This window comes from Phyllobates terribilis, unplaced genomic scaffold, assembly GCF_046119375.1.
Source record: "Phyllobates terribilis strain yellow unplaced genomic scaffold, ASM4611937v1 Scaffold_11__3_contigs__length_659146591, whole genome shotgun sequence".
Taxonomy (NCBI): domain Eukaryota; kingdom Metazoa; phylum Chordata; class Amphibia; order Anura; family Dendrobatidae; genus Phyllobates; species Phyllobates terribilis.
The window spans coordinates 440981928-441001204 of NW_027362771.1; the positions used below are offsets into that span (position 1 = coordinate 440981928).

Sequence of the window (19277 nt, forward strand, 5' to 3'; positions counted from 1 at the left end):
GGGAGGGCGTGGTTGGACTACATGACAGCAGGTTTACTAGTCCTCTAGTGATTATCTCCTGTTGATAAGACTATAATTTTATGAAAACTACAGCAAGCAGCCCAGTAAGTGACATATCATTGGAATCAGGGTCTTTGTCTCTACATTATGTTGCTCTCAGATTAGGTATCATAAAATAGCGACAGATTTTCTTTAACCTAGGCCAAACATCAATTTTTGATAGTGGCCCCTGATTTACTGAATAGATAATACCCTGAATTTATTTTCTTGATAAATGTGCTAAGAAGAACAGGGGTGGAGATGTTAAGCAGAAAATTCCGTTTATTACCAACTAAGTGTTAAAGGTTTTATACTGTACCATAAGGATTTTTTTTTATTGTTCTAGAGCATCTATGATAAATGAAGCAACTTTGTGAACAGTGCTCACTAAAAATGTTCACCACACCAATATACCAAGGGATCAGACTACACATGGTTCATTTGTTGTCTGTTACTATGGAAACACATACGTCTGCATAGAAGCAGTAGCCAACAAATAGTGAGTAATTTTGAATAAAGAATTTAACAAAGTTGCTTCATATTTTTTAAGATTGAATTAAAAAAAAACTTGCTGCAAAGGTGGATGTAGCTTTAACAAGTCCATAAACCAAGCAGCAACAGCACCCAATCACATAACTTTCATAGGGTTGTCCATCTCCTCTTTTGTTGTTCTGTCTGCAATAGACAGTGGATGACACCAAGCTCATTTGAATCGCACAGTGTCCGCCAGACCCCTTTTATTCCTACCCATGTTTTTCAGATTGGCAGAGGGTTGTCCAATGGCAATAAACAGCAAGTCAATGCGACAAAAAGCAGTGAAAAGACTTTGGAGGAATTTCCAGACTGTGTGGACACTAGATAAGGTAAGTGAACCACAATATTTCTCTTTTTTTGGTAGAGTTATCTTTTAACTTCAGACTTTATTTTTGAACTTTTTATTGTTGTAGTGCGTCTATAATGATAAATGAAGCAGCTTTGTAAATAGTGTTCATTACAGACGTTCTATCTGTCCACCACTCCCTTCTGCTATAGTAAATGTAAAGGATCTGACTGCAAGTGCTTTATTTTTGCACACCATTACTATATATTTAATGTCAAGCAGTCTTTGGAAGAGCAAAATTGATGTCAGGCCTGGCAATTGATGACTCCTGACTTCAGTCTATTGCTTCCGAATACTGTACAGATCAGTGCTCAAGTTAATGCTCAAAGTTCAAAATTTTTTTAGATAAATTCCACCTCTGTAATAATAATTATATATGACCTGCACAATTTCTATCTGCAGTGCAATTACAGGTCTAATGTGCCCAATTGTACCCATATAACTCCACATGGTTTATATCAATGAAGATTAAGAAATATAATTTTTGCTTTTACAACCTTGGGTTTCTGCTGTAAATCACTTAAGACTGGTATTGTGAATTCTTCGATTTGTCTCACATTCATTTTTAAACACTATTTTAAATACTAAAGACTGGAATTGTTAATATATTCTGTGCCAGATAAACTGCCAGCACAGCTCAGTAACTGCGGTACTAAGGGACACCCAGGAATCCAGGGAACCAGCCAAAGGGTTATTGTTCCAAGCCCCACTCAACCAGTTACGTTTTCTCCTCATTTTCTGTAACATCTAATGGCATCTCCTGAATGTTCTGCGCTGATTTAATTAATAAGCCTGACTGAGTACTGCCTTGTGACGCCTAATCCCAACCCGGTGACTATACAAGCTTTGGGCTGGCGTCCTCTGTGCAGAAAAATTGTGATTACAATCCATGCATCCAAACAGAACTTTTCAAGATTTCCAACACTGACTTACTTTGCTGTCTTACTTACCTCTGTTCATCGGTGAGTATGATGGGTATCATGTACTGACTCTGGTATGTGTGCCCCTCTTATTTAATCATCAGGAGACCAATTTCCAAAGTGCCCATTATCAATGGTAATAATGATAGTTTGCAGATCAAGAAACAGATGCTTTTCTGCATGTAGATAACATAACATACTGATCAGTTGGGGTTATAAGTGGAACTTGCGTTCTGTTGAAGTTGGTAGATTGTGCATTGTTTTCTATACATTATAAATATACATATATTTATAGATATTTATATATATACATATATATATATATATATATATATCACTTTATCTGTCATTGTCTTTATTTTTCTATGTGTTTCATCCATAGTGTCTGGGGTTCTAGTGTGGATGATTGTCTTACATAGAGACATAGAGAGTCACAGTGCCTGTATTACATTTGTAAGAGAACTGCAGTGCTGTTACATCATTAGTGGGGTCAGTATAGAATATATAGTTCGATGTTTGTGGAGCATTTTTACAATATTCAGTGGCTACTTTCAGATGCAGCTTGTTCATCACTATGTCTGCATTTGTTATATTCATATTCTAAAGACTTACGACTGTACTCAATGTCTACTGAACTCAATGTTCTGTAGACTTTGTATCCCAGGAATACGATATAACAGCATTATGAAGCCACATTGAGCCCAATTGTCATAGGACAGATGGATGTTAAGTGGACTGAAAGGACAAATATAAAAAAAACAAAAAAATGTTGCATGCATTTTAAGTTCTCAAATTATCAAGAAAACAAAGCAGTTTAGTAGGGCTGACATTTTAAGGACTTTATTTACCCCTGGAACTTGTTATGGTGTTTACTATCTGCAGCTACATGTTTTCCTGCAAATATGGTAGCACAGTAAAAAGTATAATCAGATCTTTTAATCTGATGTGTTCTGAGAAATATAGAATATACAGTTAGGTCCATATAAATTTTGACAGAGACAACATTTTTCTATTTTTTGCTTCTAGACATTACCACAATGAATTTTAAACAAAACAGTTCAGATGCAGTTGAAGTTCAGACTTTCAGCTTTCATTTGAGGGTATCCACATTAAAATTGGATGAAGGGTTTAGGAGTTTCAGCTCCTTAACATGTGCCACCCTGTTTTTAAAAGGACCAAAAGTAATTGGACAGATTAAATATTTGTAAATAAAATGTTCATTTCTAGTACTTGGTTGAAAACCCTTTGTTGGCAATGACTGCCTGAAGTCTTGAACTCATGGACATCACCAGACGCTGTGTTTCCTCCTTTTTGATGCTCTGCCAGGCCTTCACTGCGGTGGTTTTCAGTTGCTGTTTGTTTGTGGGCCTTTCTGTCTGAAGTTTAGTCTTTAACTAGTGAAATGCATGTTCAATTGGGTTGAGATCGGGTGACTGACTTGGCCATTCAAGAATATTCCACTTCTTTGCTTTAATAAACTCCTGGGTTGCTTTGGCGTTATGTTTTGGGTCATTGACCATCTGTAGTATGAAATGACGACCAATCAGTTTGGCTGCATTTGTCTGGATCTGAGCACACAGTATGGCTCTGAATACATCAGAATTCATTCGGCTGCTTCTGTCCTGTGTCACATCATCAATAAACACTAGTGACCCAGTGCCACTGGCAGCCATGCATCCCCAAGCCATCACACTGCCTCCGCCATGTTTTACAGATGATGTGGTATGCTTTGGATCATGAGCTGTACCACGCCTTCGCCATACTTTTCTCTTTCCATCATTCTGGTAGAGGTTGATCTTGGTTTCATCTGTCCAAAGAATGTTCTTCCTGAACTGTGCTGGCTTTTTTAGATGTTTTTTAGCAAAGTCCAGTATAGCCTTTTTATTCTTGATGCTTATGAGTGGCTTGCACCATGCAGTGAACCCTCTGTATTTACTTTCATGCAGTCTTCTCTTTATGGTAGATTTGGATATTGATACGCCTACCTCCTGGAGAGTGTTGTTCACTTGGTTGGGGTTTCTCTTCACCATGGAGATTATTATGCGATCATCCACCATTGTTGTCTTCCGTGGGCGCCCAGGTCTTTTTGCATTGATGAGTTCACCAGTGCTTTCTTTCTTTCTCAGGATGTACCAAACTGTAGATTTGGCCACTCCTAATATTGTAGCAATTTCTCGGATCGTTTTTTTCTGTTTTTGCAGCTTAAGGATGGTTTGTTTCACCTGCATGGAGAGCTCCTTTGACCGCATGTTTACGTCACAGCAAAACCTTCCAAATGCAAGCACCACACCTCAAATCAACTCCAGGCCTTTTATCTGCTTAATTGAAAATGACATAACGAAGGGATTGCCCACACCTGTCCATGAAATAGCCTTGGAGTCAATTGTCCAATTACTTTTGGTCCCTTTAAAAACAGGGTGGCACATGTTAAGGAGCTTAAACTCCTAAACCCTTCATCCAATTTTAGTGTGGATACCCTCAAATGAAAGCTGAAAGTCTGAACTTCAACTGCATCTGAATTGTTTTGTTTAAAATTCATTGTGGTAATGTCTAGAACCAAAACTAGAAAAATGTTGTCTCTGTCCAAATATATATGGACCTAACTGTATTGGTGTATTATTAGTGTATGAATGAGTGCTGCCTCATGGGTCTCCCAGTATCTGCTGGTAGGAGATAGGTGGGAATTGGATGTTTCGCCCCCAGCAGTTCGCCCCCGGGTACATTTCGCCCCCGCACATTTCGTCCCCAGCATTTGGCCCCCAGGATGTTGTGCCCCCGCACATATCACCCCCAGTTCGCCCCCGGATGTTTCGCCCCCAGCAGTTCGCCCCCGGATGTTTCGCCCCCAGCAGTTAAAACATGTTCTATCTTCCTGACGATTACCGCTGCGGTTTTAAACTGTCGCGGTAATCGCCAGGAAAACAGCAAGTCTGAAAGAGACATCAATGTGCTCCCTATGATGTATACAGGGCTGCTGGTTCACAGCCCCCTGCAAAGCTCCCCAACTCCCCATGTTCTCAGTCCTTTACTGGCTTTACACAGGGGGGGGAGCCCTCCTCTTGTCCAGGATGAAGCACATGAGGGGAGGGGGAAGGGGAACTTTCCAGAGGGCTGTGAACGAGCAGCCCTGAATGTATCACAGGAAGCCTGAATCCATCCAAGATTTCTGCTACCAAGGGGGCCCAACTTCCTTAGTAACCACTGAAATCCTGCAACACATAGAGCCTGCTGCTGTATCTTGGATGGGACCTTCCACACAAAACTAAATAAAATTTAGAAAAAAATTATATTTAAAAAAAAAAAAAAAAAAAAAAAAAGCTGCTGGAATGGGTCTCCATTGGAAAAGATCAGTGCCACAGGTACTATAACATATCAAAAAAATTTTTTTTTTTTTTTTTTGAGTTATCCTTTAAATATATTGTTCTGCAATGTTGGTTGGTTTGACCAATTGTTAATATTTTTCTGTCTGTAAAGTTACTTATCTAGAAAATTTAAAGTTTTGGAATTAAAAAAAAAACGTAACTTGACCACATTTATACATCTTAGACCCAAAATATGATTAGTGAGAAGTGAACCTGCTAAAGTTCAGTTCAGGCAGTTCTGTCCCAAACACACAAGAAAATCCGGGTTTGGGTTCAGCACCCCCAAACTATCATCTCCATTGAACTCAATTGGTATGGAGATTCAGAGGAGATTCAGAGGAGTGGAGGATCTGTCCACCACATCCTCATCACTGACCAAATAGTAAAAAGAAAATATATATATTGCTACTTACCCCATGCACTTCCACATTGTGTGAATATGTCATCGTACCCAAGGGAATCCCTTTCAGGATTCCTAGCTAGGGATCCCCTTGGTCAAGAAGACTCTCCACGCAGGTCGGGACCTTAGCAAAGGGGAGAGAAGCGATTTTTATTTTCTGATGAGCAAACTCCGAACATTGCCTGTTTGGGGTTGGTGTGGTTGAACCCGAGCAGACAATGTTTGATACGAACTCTGAACTTTCCAGATCGGGTTTGCTCATCACTAGATACAGTATGATATGTAATGGATGACAAAAAGAAGCCATTAAATGTAACACCAGATCTCATCGCGGCACTGCGCATGCGCAGCCGTGTCTTGGTGAGAGGAGAGGCATCCTGCCTCCAGGATTGACTGATAAATGGGGCAGGAGTGACGTCATGTCAGTGAGCGGCCGGAAGACATGCTTCATGGATCAGTGATCCAGGCAAGATGAAAAGACAGCCGGAAGCAGGAGAAGACGTCACAGGGAACTGCTAGACAGCACTCCGGGACCCAAGGAGCTGCAGCTGCGACAGGTAAGTATGTCAGGTTTTTTGTGTTCTAGGGTGATAATACTCCTTTAAGGCCAGCCAGAAGAGACACTGGGTGAGCGAGCTGCTGAAAAGGCAGCCACAGGTTCCACTGGAGCACAATTCTACAGCCTGCCACTGCTACTCACCGAGCCCAGGTTTTAGAAAGTTTCTTACCCAGCAATTGTGGTCCTGTATATTTTACCCCCAGGTATGTTCAGCCCTAGATGTTTTGTTCCATGCATGTTGACCCCAAAAGCTGAGGGTGAAACATCTGGGGTCAAGGAAAGACTAGAAGCAATGGGATGAAACTAAATGGGAGGAGACACAGATTAGATATTAGAAAAAACTTTTTGACAGTTAGGGTGATTAATGAGTGGAACAGGCTGCCACGAGAGGTGGTGAGTTCCCCTTCAATGGACGTCTTCAAACAGAGGCTGGACAGACATCTGTCTGAGATGATTTAGTGAATCCTGCTTTGAGCAGGGGGTTGGACCAGATGACCCAGGAGGTCCCTTCCAACTCTACCATTCTATGATTCTATGAAAATGCTAGGGGCGAAACATCAGATGGCCACACATCCAGGGACAAAATGCTGTAGGTGAAACATCCGGGGGCGAAACATCCGAAACGTGAGGGGGTGAAATGCTAGGGTGCGAAACATCCGGGCGAAAAGTGCAGGGTGAAACGTGCGGGAGGGAAACATACGGGGGCGAAAAGTGCGGGTGTGAAACATGCGGGGGCGAAATGCTGGGGGTGATACACTGGGGGCGAAACATCCGGGGGCGAAACGTGCGGGGGCGAAATGTGTGGGGCGAATCTTCCTGGGGGCGAAATGATAGGAGTGAAATGTGCGGGGTGAAATGTACCTGGGGGCGAACTGCTGGGGGCAAATTGCTGGGGGCGAAACTTCCTATAACCGAGATACGCTGAAGGGTGACAACTGATGATCTACCCCAGAAATATAATCAGCAGTTGTCACTTCTCTATCTGCAGATAGGAATAGATGAGGTAGATGGTGCATTACACCAGATTCATCATGGAGCATTTAGCACAAAAGCGTAACCCTCATTCCCTATGACACATGCCTGCTGACTGCATCCACATGTAAATTTTGATTACATGCAATATACTGGCTGTTTCTATAACATTCTGCCAATCAATATGGCCAATATGTGGTTATTAAAGATTTGAGTTATTCTATGAACACATGCTATGATTTCCAGCATTGAGTGATAATTTCATGGAAATATCCAGTTATGTTGAACCATTATATAGGAACTCAGCTGATATTTGTGGTTCCACAATTTCCACAGATTTCCATCCTTGAATTTACTAAAACTAAATGTCATTCTCACTGGGATTTTATATACTTTTATCCACTTTCATTATTTCCCCAGCTTCTTGCGTGGACAAAGAAGAAGTGAAATGTCAGACATTGTAAGTATCACCTTGTGCTCGGCCAATTGGATCAGAGAGTTTATAACATTTTAGTTGCTAATTAAATATCTAATGTGTAGTAAAATTGGCTTCCCATATCCTGAGGTACTGGCCTTTTTGGATAGGTGGTCATATGGTGAATGTACCTGGTCATAGAGTTCTACTACAGATAGGAAGTTTGTGTGGTAAGAAAAGCAATGATCATTGTAAGAGGACTGAGGCTCATAATTAGAGAGGTATTTTTTTCTTCTAGGGAGCCTTTCAGTACCAAATGACCGTTCAAGCCAAGCACAGGCACTCAGTGCACACTTAGCATCATACAGTGCACCCTCCCACATACTTGATTCCCATATATCCCTGTCCCCTCCTCCTGGATTGACAGCTCTGGTTTTACAGAAGCCAGAAAAGGACGAAATTCTTCTACACACAGCTGCAGCATACAGATTAAGACATTGTCTTTTGTTAGTGAAGTAGCCTTAGTTATGTGCCTTTCCAGTGTTCGTCCTCGTCCTGTCCTGAGACCCACCATCTTCCACTTCCTCTGCGACCCAGCTGAGAATCTCCCCATGAGGGATACAGAGGCCTGCTTCTCAGTACCTCTTGCAGGCTTTAAGCCCAGGACTGTGCCGGCGTCCAGATCGAGTATCAAACGTGTCCTCATTCTGTTCAGAAAACTTGCTCTGATAAAACACTTTCTCAACCGCTGTATCTGCTGCTGAAACCTGTCTCCCTGTCCGTTCAGCCTTCCTTCTACACTCCAGTCTCGCTCACATAGGACCTGCACCGGTCCCGTCCCATAAGGGTCGTGGACGCAGAACTCGGGTGTCCGTGTCATGGACTGCACCCTGACCAACTCCCTGACTAACTCCCTAACTCACTGTCTGCAACCCGGAAATAGTTTTCTATAAGCTGTTTTAACCCCTCCCAACTGATAATCTAAACCCTGAGTTAACTATCTAATGTCTAAGTAATGTAATGTAAACTACACTGCTAAAAAAAATAAAGGGAACACTCAAATAACACATCCTAGATCTGAATGAATGAAATATTCTCATTGAATACTTTGTTCTGTACAAAGTTGAATGTGCTGACAACAAAATCACACAAAAATCATCAATGGAAATCAAATTTATTAACCAACGGAGGCCTGGATTTGGAGTCACCCTCAAAATTAAAGTGGAAAAACACACTACAGGCTGATCCAACTTTGATGTAATGTCCTTAAAACAAGTCAAAATGAGGCTCAGTATTGTGAGTGGCCTCCACGTGCCTGTATGACCTCCCTACAATGCCTGGGCATGCTCCTGATGAGGTTGCGGATGGTCTCCTGTGGTATCTCCTCCCAGACCTGGACCAAAGCATCCGCCAACTCCTGGACAGTCTGTGGTGCAATGTGATGTTGGTGGATGGAGTGAGACATGATGTCCCAGATGTGCTCAATCGAATTCAGGTCTGGGGAACGGGTGGGCCAGTCCATAGCTTCAATGCCTTCATCTTGCAGGAACTGCTGACACACTCCAGCCACGAGGTCAGGCATTGTCCTGCATTAAGAGGAACCCAGGGCCAACCGCACCAGCATATGGTCTCACAAGGGGTCTGAGGATCTCATCTTGGTACCTAATGGCAGTCAGGCTACCTCTGGCGAGCAGATGGAGGGCTGTGCGGCCCTCCAAAGAAATGCCACCCCACAACATTACTGACCCACTGCCAAACCGGTCATGCTGAAGGATGTTGCAGGCAGCAGATTGCTCTCCATGGCATCTCCAGACTCTGTCACGTCTGTCACATGTGCTCAGTGTGAACCTGCTTTCATCTGTTAAGAGCACAGGGCGCCAGTGGCGACTTTGCCAATCCTGGTGTTCTTTGGCAAATGACAAGCGTCCTGCACAGTGTTGGGCTGTGAGCACAACCCCCATCTGTGGACGTCGGGCCCTCATACCACCCTCATGGAGTCAGTTTCTAACCATTTGTGCAGACACATGCACATTTGTGGCCTGCTGGAGGTCATTTTGCAGGGCTCTGGCAGTGCTCCTCCTGTTCCTCCTTGCACAAAGACGGAGGTAGCGGTCCTGCTACTGGGTTGTTGCCCTCCTACAGCCCCCTCCGTGTCTCCTGGTGTACTGGCCTGTCTCCTGGTAGCGCCTCCAGCCTCTGGACACTACTCTGACAGACACAGCAAACCTTCTTGCCACAGCTCGCATTGATGTGCCATCCTGGATGAGCTGCATTACCTGAGCAACTTCTGTGGGTTGTAGAGTCCGTTTCATGCTACCACGAGTGTGAAAGTACAACCAACATTCAAAAGTGACCAAAACATCAGCCAGAAAGCATTGGTACTGAGATGTGGTCGGTGGTCCCCACCTGCAGAACCACTCCTTTATTGAGGGTGTCTTGATAATTGCCAATAATTTCCATCTATTGTCTATTCCATTTGCACAACAGCATGTGAAATTGATTGTCAATCAGTGTTGCTTCCTAAGTGGACAGATTGATTTCACAGAAGTTTGATTTACTTGGAGTTATATTCTGTTGTTTAAGTGTTCCCTTTATTTTTTTGAGCAGTGTATATCCCTACCTATTGTATGGTTCCCCTAGTGGACAGATCTCCCGCATTCCCAGAGACGGCTTTAGGTAGAGCCTGTTGGAGAATCGACATACAATAATGGCCATAGGGATAGAACACAGCAAACAACTTTATCACATAACTCATAACATACACATTCAACATAATACTTTAACTCTAACAACCCACCGTTGACACGGCGTCTTTGTCAGCCCACCACCCTCTTACTCATACACTGCCACGTTGTCATCGGAGTTCATGTCAGTACCCAGTTCTCGAGATAGATGCAGATAACAGTGGTGGTACCCGCGTCCAATGGACATTTATGGCATTTCATTTAAGTATGCCATAAATGTTCCAGAGGGAGTATTTTTTTGCAATGAATGCAAGTTAGCTGTCTCCGAGAATGAAAAGAAATCTACCTTGTTAATGCCATCTATTGGAGGTAACTGCACTGTGAGTCATTGATGACCCTTTACTGAGCCTTTACTTCTGGGAGAGTGCAAATTTGTATAAAATGGGATTTAGTTTTCCGAGAAAAAAACAAACTGTAAATGTCTATTTTTGTATTTACTATAGTTTTAAACCTAATCCTTTTATGTTTATTATGTTTGTTAAAGAATTGATCATGGTATTTGGAATCCATCTTCAGTAACGCTTGTGGGTTTTGGTTTGTTTTAGACAGGAACATATCGTATTGTTTCAGAAGAGGAGCAGTCACTCCGTGCCAAGCTAGAGCGTCTGACAACCAAAGACCATGGACCCGTGTTTGGCCAATGTGACAACCTGCCAGATCACACAGTACAGAAGGTAATTCTAAAATATAAGCAGGGATGTCAAACTTAAACCCACGGAGGGCCAAAATGAAAACCTTGGGCAAAGTCGCAGGCCAACCAGTATAAAGTATAATGGGCCCCACATAGTCCTCCATACAGAATAATGGGCCTCACATAGTCCTCCATACAGAATAATGCACCTCACTGTCCTCCATACAGAATAATGGGCTTCAAATAGTCCTCTATACAGAATAATAGGCTCCACATAGTCCTCCATACAAAATAATGGGCCCCACATAGTCCTCCATAAAGTATAATGGGTCCCACATAGTCCTCCATGAAGTATAATGGGCCCCACATAGTCCTCCATACTGTGTAATGAGCCCCACATAGTCCTCCATACAGTATAATGGGCCCCACATAGTTCTCCATACAGTATAATGGGCACCACATAGTTCAACATACAGAATAATGGGCCCCACATAGTCCTCCATACAGTGTAATGGGCCCCACATAGTTCTCCATACAGTATAATGGGCACCACATAGTTCTCCATACAGTATAATGGGCCTCACATAATGCTCCATAAAGAATAATGACCCCACATAGGGATGGCATTTCTGGTGTCGGGGGTGAAATACAACCACCCAGGGGCCAGATTTGGCCCACGGGCCGGAGTTTGACATGTGTGATCTGTAGAGAGATAACTGTGTCTGTATGTACTACTAGAGCACTAAGTTCCCCTTCATCATTTGCTTTTCTTTCCTGCTTTCCAGTTACATCACCATGTCTATCCACAGGTTACTCCTAATTCTGCAGGCAGAGGGAACCAGTCAGGAGAAATTTCTATACAAAAATAAACATATGGCTTTATAGGTGCTGTAACCCTGGCCCGTGCGTTAGACTGACAGGTTAGTCCAGTCTTTGTCATCGGCCTCCCCTCTTGGTACTAACACTGATGCTTACATGAGATTTCGGTAAGAGGAAGTAGATAACAAAGGCTGGAATAACTAACTGTCAATCAAATGCAGGCGCCGAGCAGGGAATAAGGACTCAGTGCCGGAGAGCTGGAAGTGCTTTTATGTGTCCCAGAGCACTTGCAGCTAATCTGCATATAACATCAGCAGCAGATTTCTACTGTAATGGTATCGATTTACTAAGGGTAACAGCACCTATGCAGTCATATCTTTACTTTTAGGTACAAATTCCTCCTGACAGGTTCTCTATAATGTGATATGAGCTGAGCTGCGATGTCAGAGAGAAAGGCAAATCAAAGTAGTCAAAGGGGTAATGTGCCCTGGAACAGGATAAAGGTAGCCATACATCTTTAATTGTTGTCAGAAGGGCGAGAGTTCAGCCAAAAGCCATCCTTTCTGAATTGTGCACATTATATATTTATACATGACACTGAAACTTTAGAAATGCTCTTAAAGGCAATCTGTCAGTAAGGTCAAGCACCCCCCCCCACACACACCCGAAACCGCACATTTGGGCATGCAGATCTTGAAATGTAAATCCATTAACTATTTAATATCTTATAAAAATAATAATAATAATTTTTATTTATATAGCGCCAACATATTCCGCAGCACTTTACAATTAAGTAGGGATATGTACAGACAATATAAACCATACAATGAATCACATTTCAACAGTTACAGGAGGAGTGAGGGACCGGCCCGCAAGGTTACAATCTATATGGAAATGGGGGGACACAATAGGTAGAACACGGTCATCAGCCAGTATCTGTCTAAGAGCAGTTACCGTGTGGTATTTGGTGCATGGAGGATGTGGAGACAGATGAATAGGCAGCGGCAGATTAAGATTAACATTGAGGTTGGTGAGTTGAGGTGATAGGCTTGTCTAATCAGATGTGTTTTTAAAGCACGTTTGAAGACATGGGGACTAGATATCAGTCGGATCGTTTGGGGCAGTACATTCCAGAAAACTGGCGCGGCACGAGAGAAGTCTTACAGACGGAGGTGTGAGGTTCGGATTAAGGAGGATGTTAGTCTTAGATCAGTTGCAGAATGGAGGGCACGGGAGGGGTGATAGACAGAAATGAGCGATGAGATATAGGGTGGTGCAGAACTGTGGAGAGATGAGTTTGTATTGTATTCTGTGGTGAATGGGTAACCAGTGCAATGACTGGCATAGGGTAGAGGCGTCGTTGAAGCAGCCTGATAGAAATACGACCCTGGCTGCATTCAGAATGGATTGGAGAGGAGAAAGTTTGTTTAGAGGGAGACCGATCAGAAGAGAGTTAAAGAAGTCCAGATGAGAGTGAATAAGAGCGACAGTAAGAGTTTTTGCAGTATCAAAGGTGAGAAAAGGTCGGATTCTGGAGATGTTTTTAAGGTGCAGGTGACATGAGCGAGTGAGTGATTCTGCATTCTCCAGTAATTAGTGCTTTGATTCATGTGCAAATGAGGCATTAAGTGCTCTAGGGGTGACAGAGCACTTCCCTGGTCTCTGCCTCCCATGGTTGCTTCCCTGTCCAGCACGGGTCTCTTTAGCCTGATTGATAGCTCACGGTCTGATTTCCTTGCCTGGTGCCTGAGGTCACACAGACAGGGGGATAACAAGAGATATCAATCAAGCTAAAGGGGCTGGTGCTGTGTGACGGAATGGGGGAGGCTAACAACCTCAGGGGGCATTGGCTTGTTAAGACTCTGTGGCATCCAAAGTACTTAATGCCTCATTTGCATCTTAATTAAAACATTAAGTACTGAGGGACACTGCAACAGAGAGAAGATACACATATATTGATGTATTTGCATTTTAAAGACCTGCCTGCCCATATGTACAATTTATTTACTGACAAGTGCAATTTAAAACAGTGCTCATTTGTTAGTGTTCAATTTGACTGCAGCGCCACTACAGGGGAAATGAAGCATTACATGGTGGCCATTAAAAATAATTGGTTGTCTATATAATGCATGCAATTGCCAGTTTCTCTAGTGTAGACAATGCTCTTAATGCTGGGTTACATGCACATGCCGACGTTGGCCATACACAGGCCGTGCGGGCAAACATCGCAGCATGCTGTTTGCAGCATAATGTAATTGAATGAAGTCGTTTTGCGATTCGCAAGGTACAAGTCTCTGATAATGGGAACCTATGTCGCAGCCAAAGTCATCGTGTAGACCCATCCTTATAGATGCTCTCTGCTCCAACCTAAATATGGAATTTCCCACCCAGGTATTAAAATGGTTCTTTTAATCCATACAAATATTTTATTGCTTTTGAGAGATTAAAGTAAAGTATTTTCTTTAACACCAATTGGTAACAATACCTTAACATAAAGGAAAATATTCTTGTACAGCCAGATTTGGAATATGGGAGCTCTGCCATAATTGAAAAAGTGTCCCTATCATCTATAGACACCAGTCAATGTTTCATCTTTCCATCTAGTTGAAGAAAATGTAACTTTTGATTAACCTGAGCAACAAGCCTATAAGCCTGAGGCAGCTTTAATACATGAGGCCTTATGTGCTTATACATGGAAACCTTCAGTTCTTTCATCTATACAAAAACATAACCATGAAGTTTAATAGAATGTGTAATATAATGTTTTTCCACATTTGTAGGCTAAAGATGAATTAAATGAGACAGCTGAGAAGCGAGAATTAGCTGTAAAGGAACTGCGAGACCTAGTGCAGGAGAAAGCGACCACTGGTGATGACCTCTCCAGGACAGTGGCAGAGAAGGTGGTGGGGAATGATGACTTCTTTTTTCTGCGTTTTATTCGGGCCCGAAAATTTGAAATAAATCGTGCCTATGACCTTATGAAAGGTAAGTGACTGTGCCATCTGCTAGACCGGCATTTATACAGTTATATGTGTGTGTGCTGTATAGGCCTGTGCTCCAGTACTGCAAAATTGTAAGGTCTGCAAGGAGGGGTTCATCTACCAAAGACATTTATGGCATATCCAAGCTTGTCTCTGCTTCCATAACACAGACTTCAATAGAAATGTGCAGTGACTTCTCCCCTCCATTCAATCTCCTATATCGTTTCACATAGTGGATGAGAGGACCGGACCCCTGTTCTCTTGATAAGTGGGGGTGCTAGAGGCAGGGCTGCCACCAGGGCTTGCTCTCCACACCCCCACTTCATCATTATTTGCACTACCCCACTCTCAATTCATTATTTGCTCTCCCCATCCCCACTCCCAATTAATTTGCTCTCCCCAACCCCCACTACTAATTCATTATTTGCTCTCCCCACCCCCCACTCCCAGTTCATCATGTGCTCTGCCCACTCCAAAGCACCAGTTCATCATGTGCTTTGCCCACTCCCCAGTCCCAGATCATCATGTGCTCTGCCCCCCCACTCCCAGTTCATTATGTGCTCTGTCCACTCCCCAGTCATCATATGCTCTGCCCACTCCCCAGACACAGGTCATCATATGCTCTGCCCACTCCCCAGACAAAGGTCATCATATGCTCTGCCCACTCCCCAGACCCAGGTCATCATATACTCTGCCCACTTCCCAGACCCAGGTCATCATATGCTCTGCCCACTCCCCAGTCCCAGGTCATCATATGCCCTGCCCACTCCCCAGTCCCAGGTCATCATATGCTCTGCCCACTCCCCAGTCATCATATGCTCTGCCCAGTCCCAGGTCATCATATGCTCTGCCCACTCCCCAGTCATCATATGCTCTGCCCAGTCCCAGGTCATCATATGCTCTGCCCACTCCCCAGTCACAATTCATCATATGCTCTACCCACTCCCCAGACCCAGTTCATCATATGCTCTTCCCACTCCCCAGTCCCAGTTTATCATATGCTCTGCCCTGTCCCTAGTCCCAGTTTATCATATACTCCCCCACCCCCAAGATCATTTAATTAATTCTATTAAAAAAAAAAAAGTTTTCATACTTACCTCTCATACGATCACTGCAGCTCCACTTCTAGACTGGCATCCTGGCGCAGCACTCGATGCCGTTGGTACGCAATGACGTGATCGCATACGCTCCAACTTCAGTGCTTCACAGACTCGCTTGAAGCTACACGGCCATCCGGCCGTGAGAGCTCCAAAGCGGAAGCTCCCTGAGCCGTGATATACGCTGCCGCCGACACGACAGCGCACGTTACCCCAGGGCCCGGTGAGCAGAAGCACAAGAGGGGAGGGCCCGGCCGGGCACGGGCCCCTTCTCTTTACTGCTGTTCACCGGGCCGCATACAGCAGTAAGGGCATTATGGTGGCCCTGGCTAGAGGTGCCATAAAAGTCTTTGGTGAGAAAACTTGATCATACAGGTTTAAAGAAGACCCATCACCATGTCAAAAGTTGCAGTTTTTATTCTCCTGAGTATTTCTTTTCTTGTTTGTTTGTTTTATCTGCTATACAGTTTCAGATATATAGGTCTTTTAATTTAGTGCTTATTTTTAAGTCTTTTATTAAAGGTGTGGCTCACATAATTCTCTATGGGACATGTGTTAGAACCTTGCTGTTAGGTTTTTTTTCCTTTGCTGGTCACATGACCTTGTTGGCCTATTTAATCCTGCTCCGCCCTTCTGGCTTTGCTGGACTTCATTGTATATCTACTTTCTAGCTAGCCTGTGCTCTTTATCTAACTCTGTTAGTTTGCTTGGTCTACGGACCTCTATGTTCTATCTATTTTGTTTGTTCGTCTGTCTGCTACTATTTCTGTTAGGAGGTGTCCCATATTCCTCCCAGTCCTTAGTACTTGTAGGGATTCCCTCCCCACATCTATAGGTCTTCGTACAGACTAGATTAGGACTTTAGCAGGTCTGATCGCAGGATCAGGTTCCCTGTTACATCGTAGGGATTCAGCTGAGTCTTATAGTAGGGACAGATCTCCTCTCTTTCCTTAGCTTTGGTAGCAGAACATAACAGTAAGTCCAGCCTGCAAATTCTCTAAGGAAAGATTTTTCTGTTCCATCATGGTGTCGGTTCAGGATTTGGCTCATCGCCTGCAGGGACTCTCTCTGGAGGTGGCCGAGCTCCGTCAGCACGTGAGTAACTGTCCTGGAGCACATTTCTTGGAGCCTAAGGTATGTTTGCCGGATTTATTTTTTGGTGAACACCGAGAATTTTTTTCATTTAAAAATGCTTGCTTATTGTATTTTCGTTTGAGACCTAAGTCCTCTGGGGATGAATCCCAGCGCGTAGGGTTCATAATGTCACTTTTGCGCAAAGAGCCTCAGGAGTGGGCCTTTTCTTTGCAACCTAGTGATTCATGCTTCAGATCAGTGGATAGTTTTTTTTCTGCTTTGGGACTATTATATGATGATCCTGACCGTGTCGCATCAGCTGAGACTGAGTTGAGACGTCTAAAACAAGGATCGGGTAATGTGGAAAAATATTGTACACATTTTCGTCGTTGGACCACTCAAACAGGGTGGAACGATTCTGCTCTGAAAAGTCTATTTCTTGCTGGGCTCAGTGAAAGGGTTAAAGACCTGCTAATTGCTTATCCTACACCTGAGGATTTGCAACAGGCTATGCAATTAGCTATACGGGTGGATAGAAGACTGCGTGCTAGGGTTAATGAGAGCAAATCCTCTGCTATGTCAGTTTCTGGTTATGATAATGTGTGTACTAACAGTGGTGAACCGATGGAGATTGGATCGGTGGCACCTCGCTCTCAAGAAAAAGACCGTCGTTTTTCGCAAGGCTTGTGCTTCTATTGCGGAAAATCTGGTCATTTGATTAAAGGCTGTGAGCTTCGGATGAAGAAAGAAAAAAAAATGGTCAGTCACGCCCGTATTGCCTGTTTAAATTCCAAGGGTATATTTTTAGCTGCTTCCACGATTGCTCAGGAAAAATTAATGGAATTTCGGGTGTTTGTTGATTGCGGGTCTACACTGAATGTAATTGATGGGGGATTCGTGGAAAAACTCAATTTAAAACCTGAACCTTTATCATCCCCCATTGCTGTGGTTTCTGTGGATGGCTCCCCTTTGAAGAATATTACTCTCAAGGTCAGTGAATTTCCTCTCACTATTAATGGTGTTCACCATGAGAAATTGGATTTGGTAGTGTTGAATAACTTGCCTTCTCCAGTAATATTGGGTTTGCCCTGGTTAAAATTTCACAATCCTGTACTGGATTGGTCTACCAGTGAAATTAAATCCTGGAGCCATAAATGTTATGACAAGTGTTGTAATGGGCGTATTGCAGCTTTGGATAGGGGAGAATTGCCTGTTCCTATTCAGGATTTTTGGAGAGTTTTTTCTGAGAAGGAATCGCAGGTTTTGCCTCCCCATAGAGACTATGATTGTTCTATTGAATTTGTCCCTGGAGCGACTCTTCCTAAAAGTCGTTTATTTAACCTTACTATTCCTGAGAGGAAGGCTTTGGAGGAATACATACAGACAAGTTTGGCCGCCGGTCACATTAGGCCCTCTAAGTCTCCTGTGGCGGTTGGATTTTTTTTTTGTAAAAAAAAAGGACGGCGGTTTACGTCCTTGTCTGGATTTTCGTGAGATTAACAAAATTACGGTACGCAATCCTTACCCACTGCCATTGATTCCTGATCTGTTTAACCAGTTATTGGGGGCCAAGTGGTTCTCTAAAATTGACCTTAAGGGGGCATACAATCTGTTGCGCATGAAGGAGGGTGATGAATGGAAGACTGCTTTTAACACTCCTGTGGGTCATTTTGAGAATCTGGTTATGCCTTTTGGTCTTACTAATGCTCCTGCATTTTTTCAGAATCTGATTAATGACATCCTTAGACCTTTGATCGGTAAAAATGTGGTTGTGTATTTGGATGACATTTTGATTTATTCGCCAGATCTGGAGTCTCATTGGCGGAGCGTGCGTGAGGTATTACAGTTATTAATGGACAATTCGCTTTTTGCTAAGCTGGAGAAATGTGAGTTCGCTGTACAGAGAATTAGTTTTTTGGGCTACATTATCTCCAGCAAAGGTTTTGAGATGGATCCGGTTAAGGTTCAGGCTGTGCAGGAATGGCCTAGGCCTATTGGTTTGAAATCGATACAGAGGTTTTTGGGTTTCGCCAATTACTACAGAAAATTCATAAAAAATTTTTCTAGTATTGTCAAACCTCTGACTGATCTCACCAGGAAAGGTGCTGATGCGGTTCAGTGGTCTTCTGAGGCCATCGAAGCTTTTGTGTATCTCAAGGAGAGGTTCACCTCTGCTCCCATCCTTATGCAGCCTGATGTTACTAGGCCGTTTTTGGTTGAGGTTGATGCTTCCTCTGTGGGGGTTGGCGCAGTATTGTCTCAGGATAACGGGGATGGATTACATCCCTGTGCCTTTTTTTCAAAAAAATTTTCGGAGACTGAACTGAATTACGATATTGGTAATCGGGAATTATTGGCTATTAAACTCGCATTTGAACACTGGC

The 19277-nt window shown here is 43.3% G+C and overlaps 1 protein-coding gene across 2 annotated transcripts in view; it reads left to right on the top strand.

Moving 5' to 3' along the window:
• The first annotated feature begins 799 nt into the window (after positions 1 to 799).
• RLBP1 (retinaldehyde binding protein 1) overlaps positions 800 to 19277 on the top strand; it is a 95755-nt gene continuing 77277 nt past the window's right edge. Inside the window, exons 1-4 of one of the 2 annotated variants that reach the window (XM_073653263.1) lie at positions 800 to 902; positions 7553 to 7592; positions 10837 to 10965; positions 14522 to 14726. In XM_073653263.1, the coding sequence (XP_073509364.1) occupies positions 7581 to 7592; positions 10837 to 10965; positions 14522 to 14726 (346 nt within the window). In that variant the 5' untranslated portion in view covers positions 800 to 902; positions 7553 to 7580. Of the gene's footprint in view, positions 903 to 1641; positions 1882 to 7552; positions 7593 to 10836; positions 10966 to 14521; positions 14727 to 19277 lie in introns of those variants that run through there. The other variant, XM_073653262.1, reaches the window with a different exon arrangement.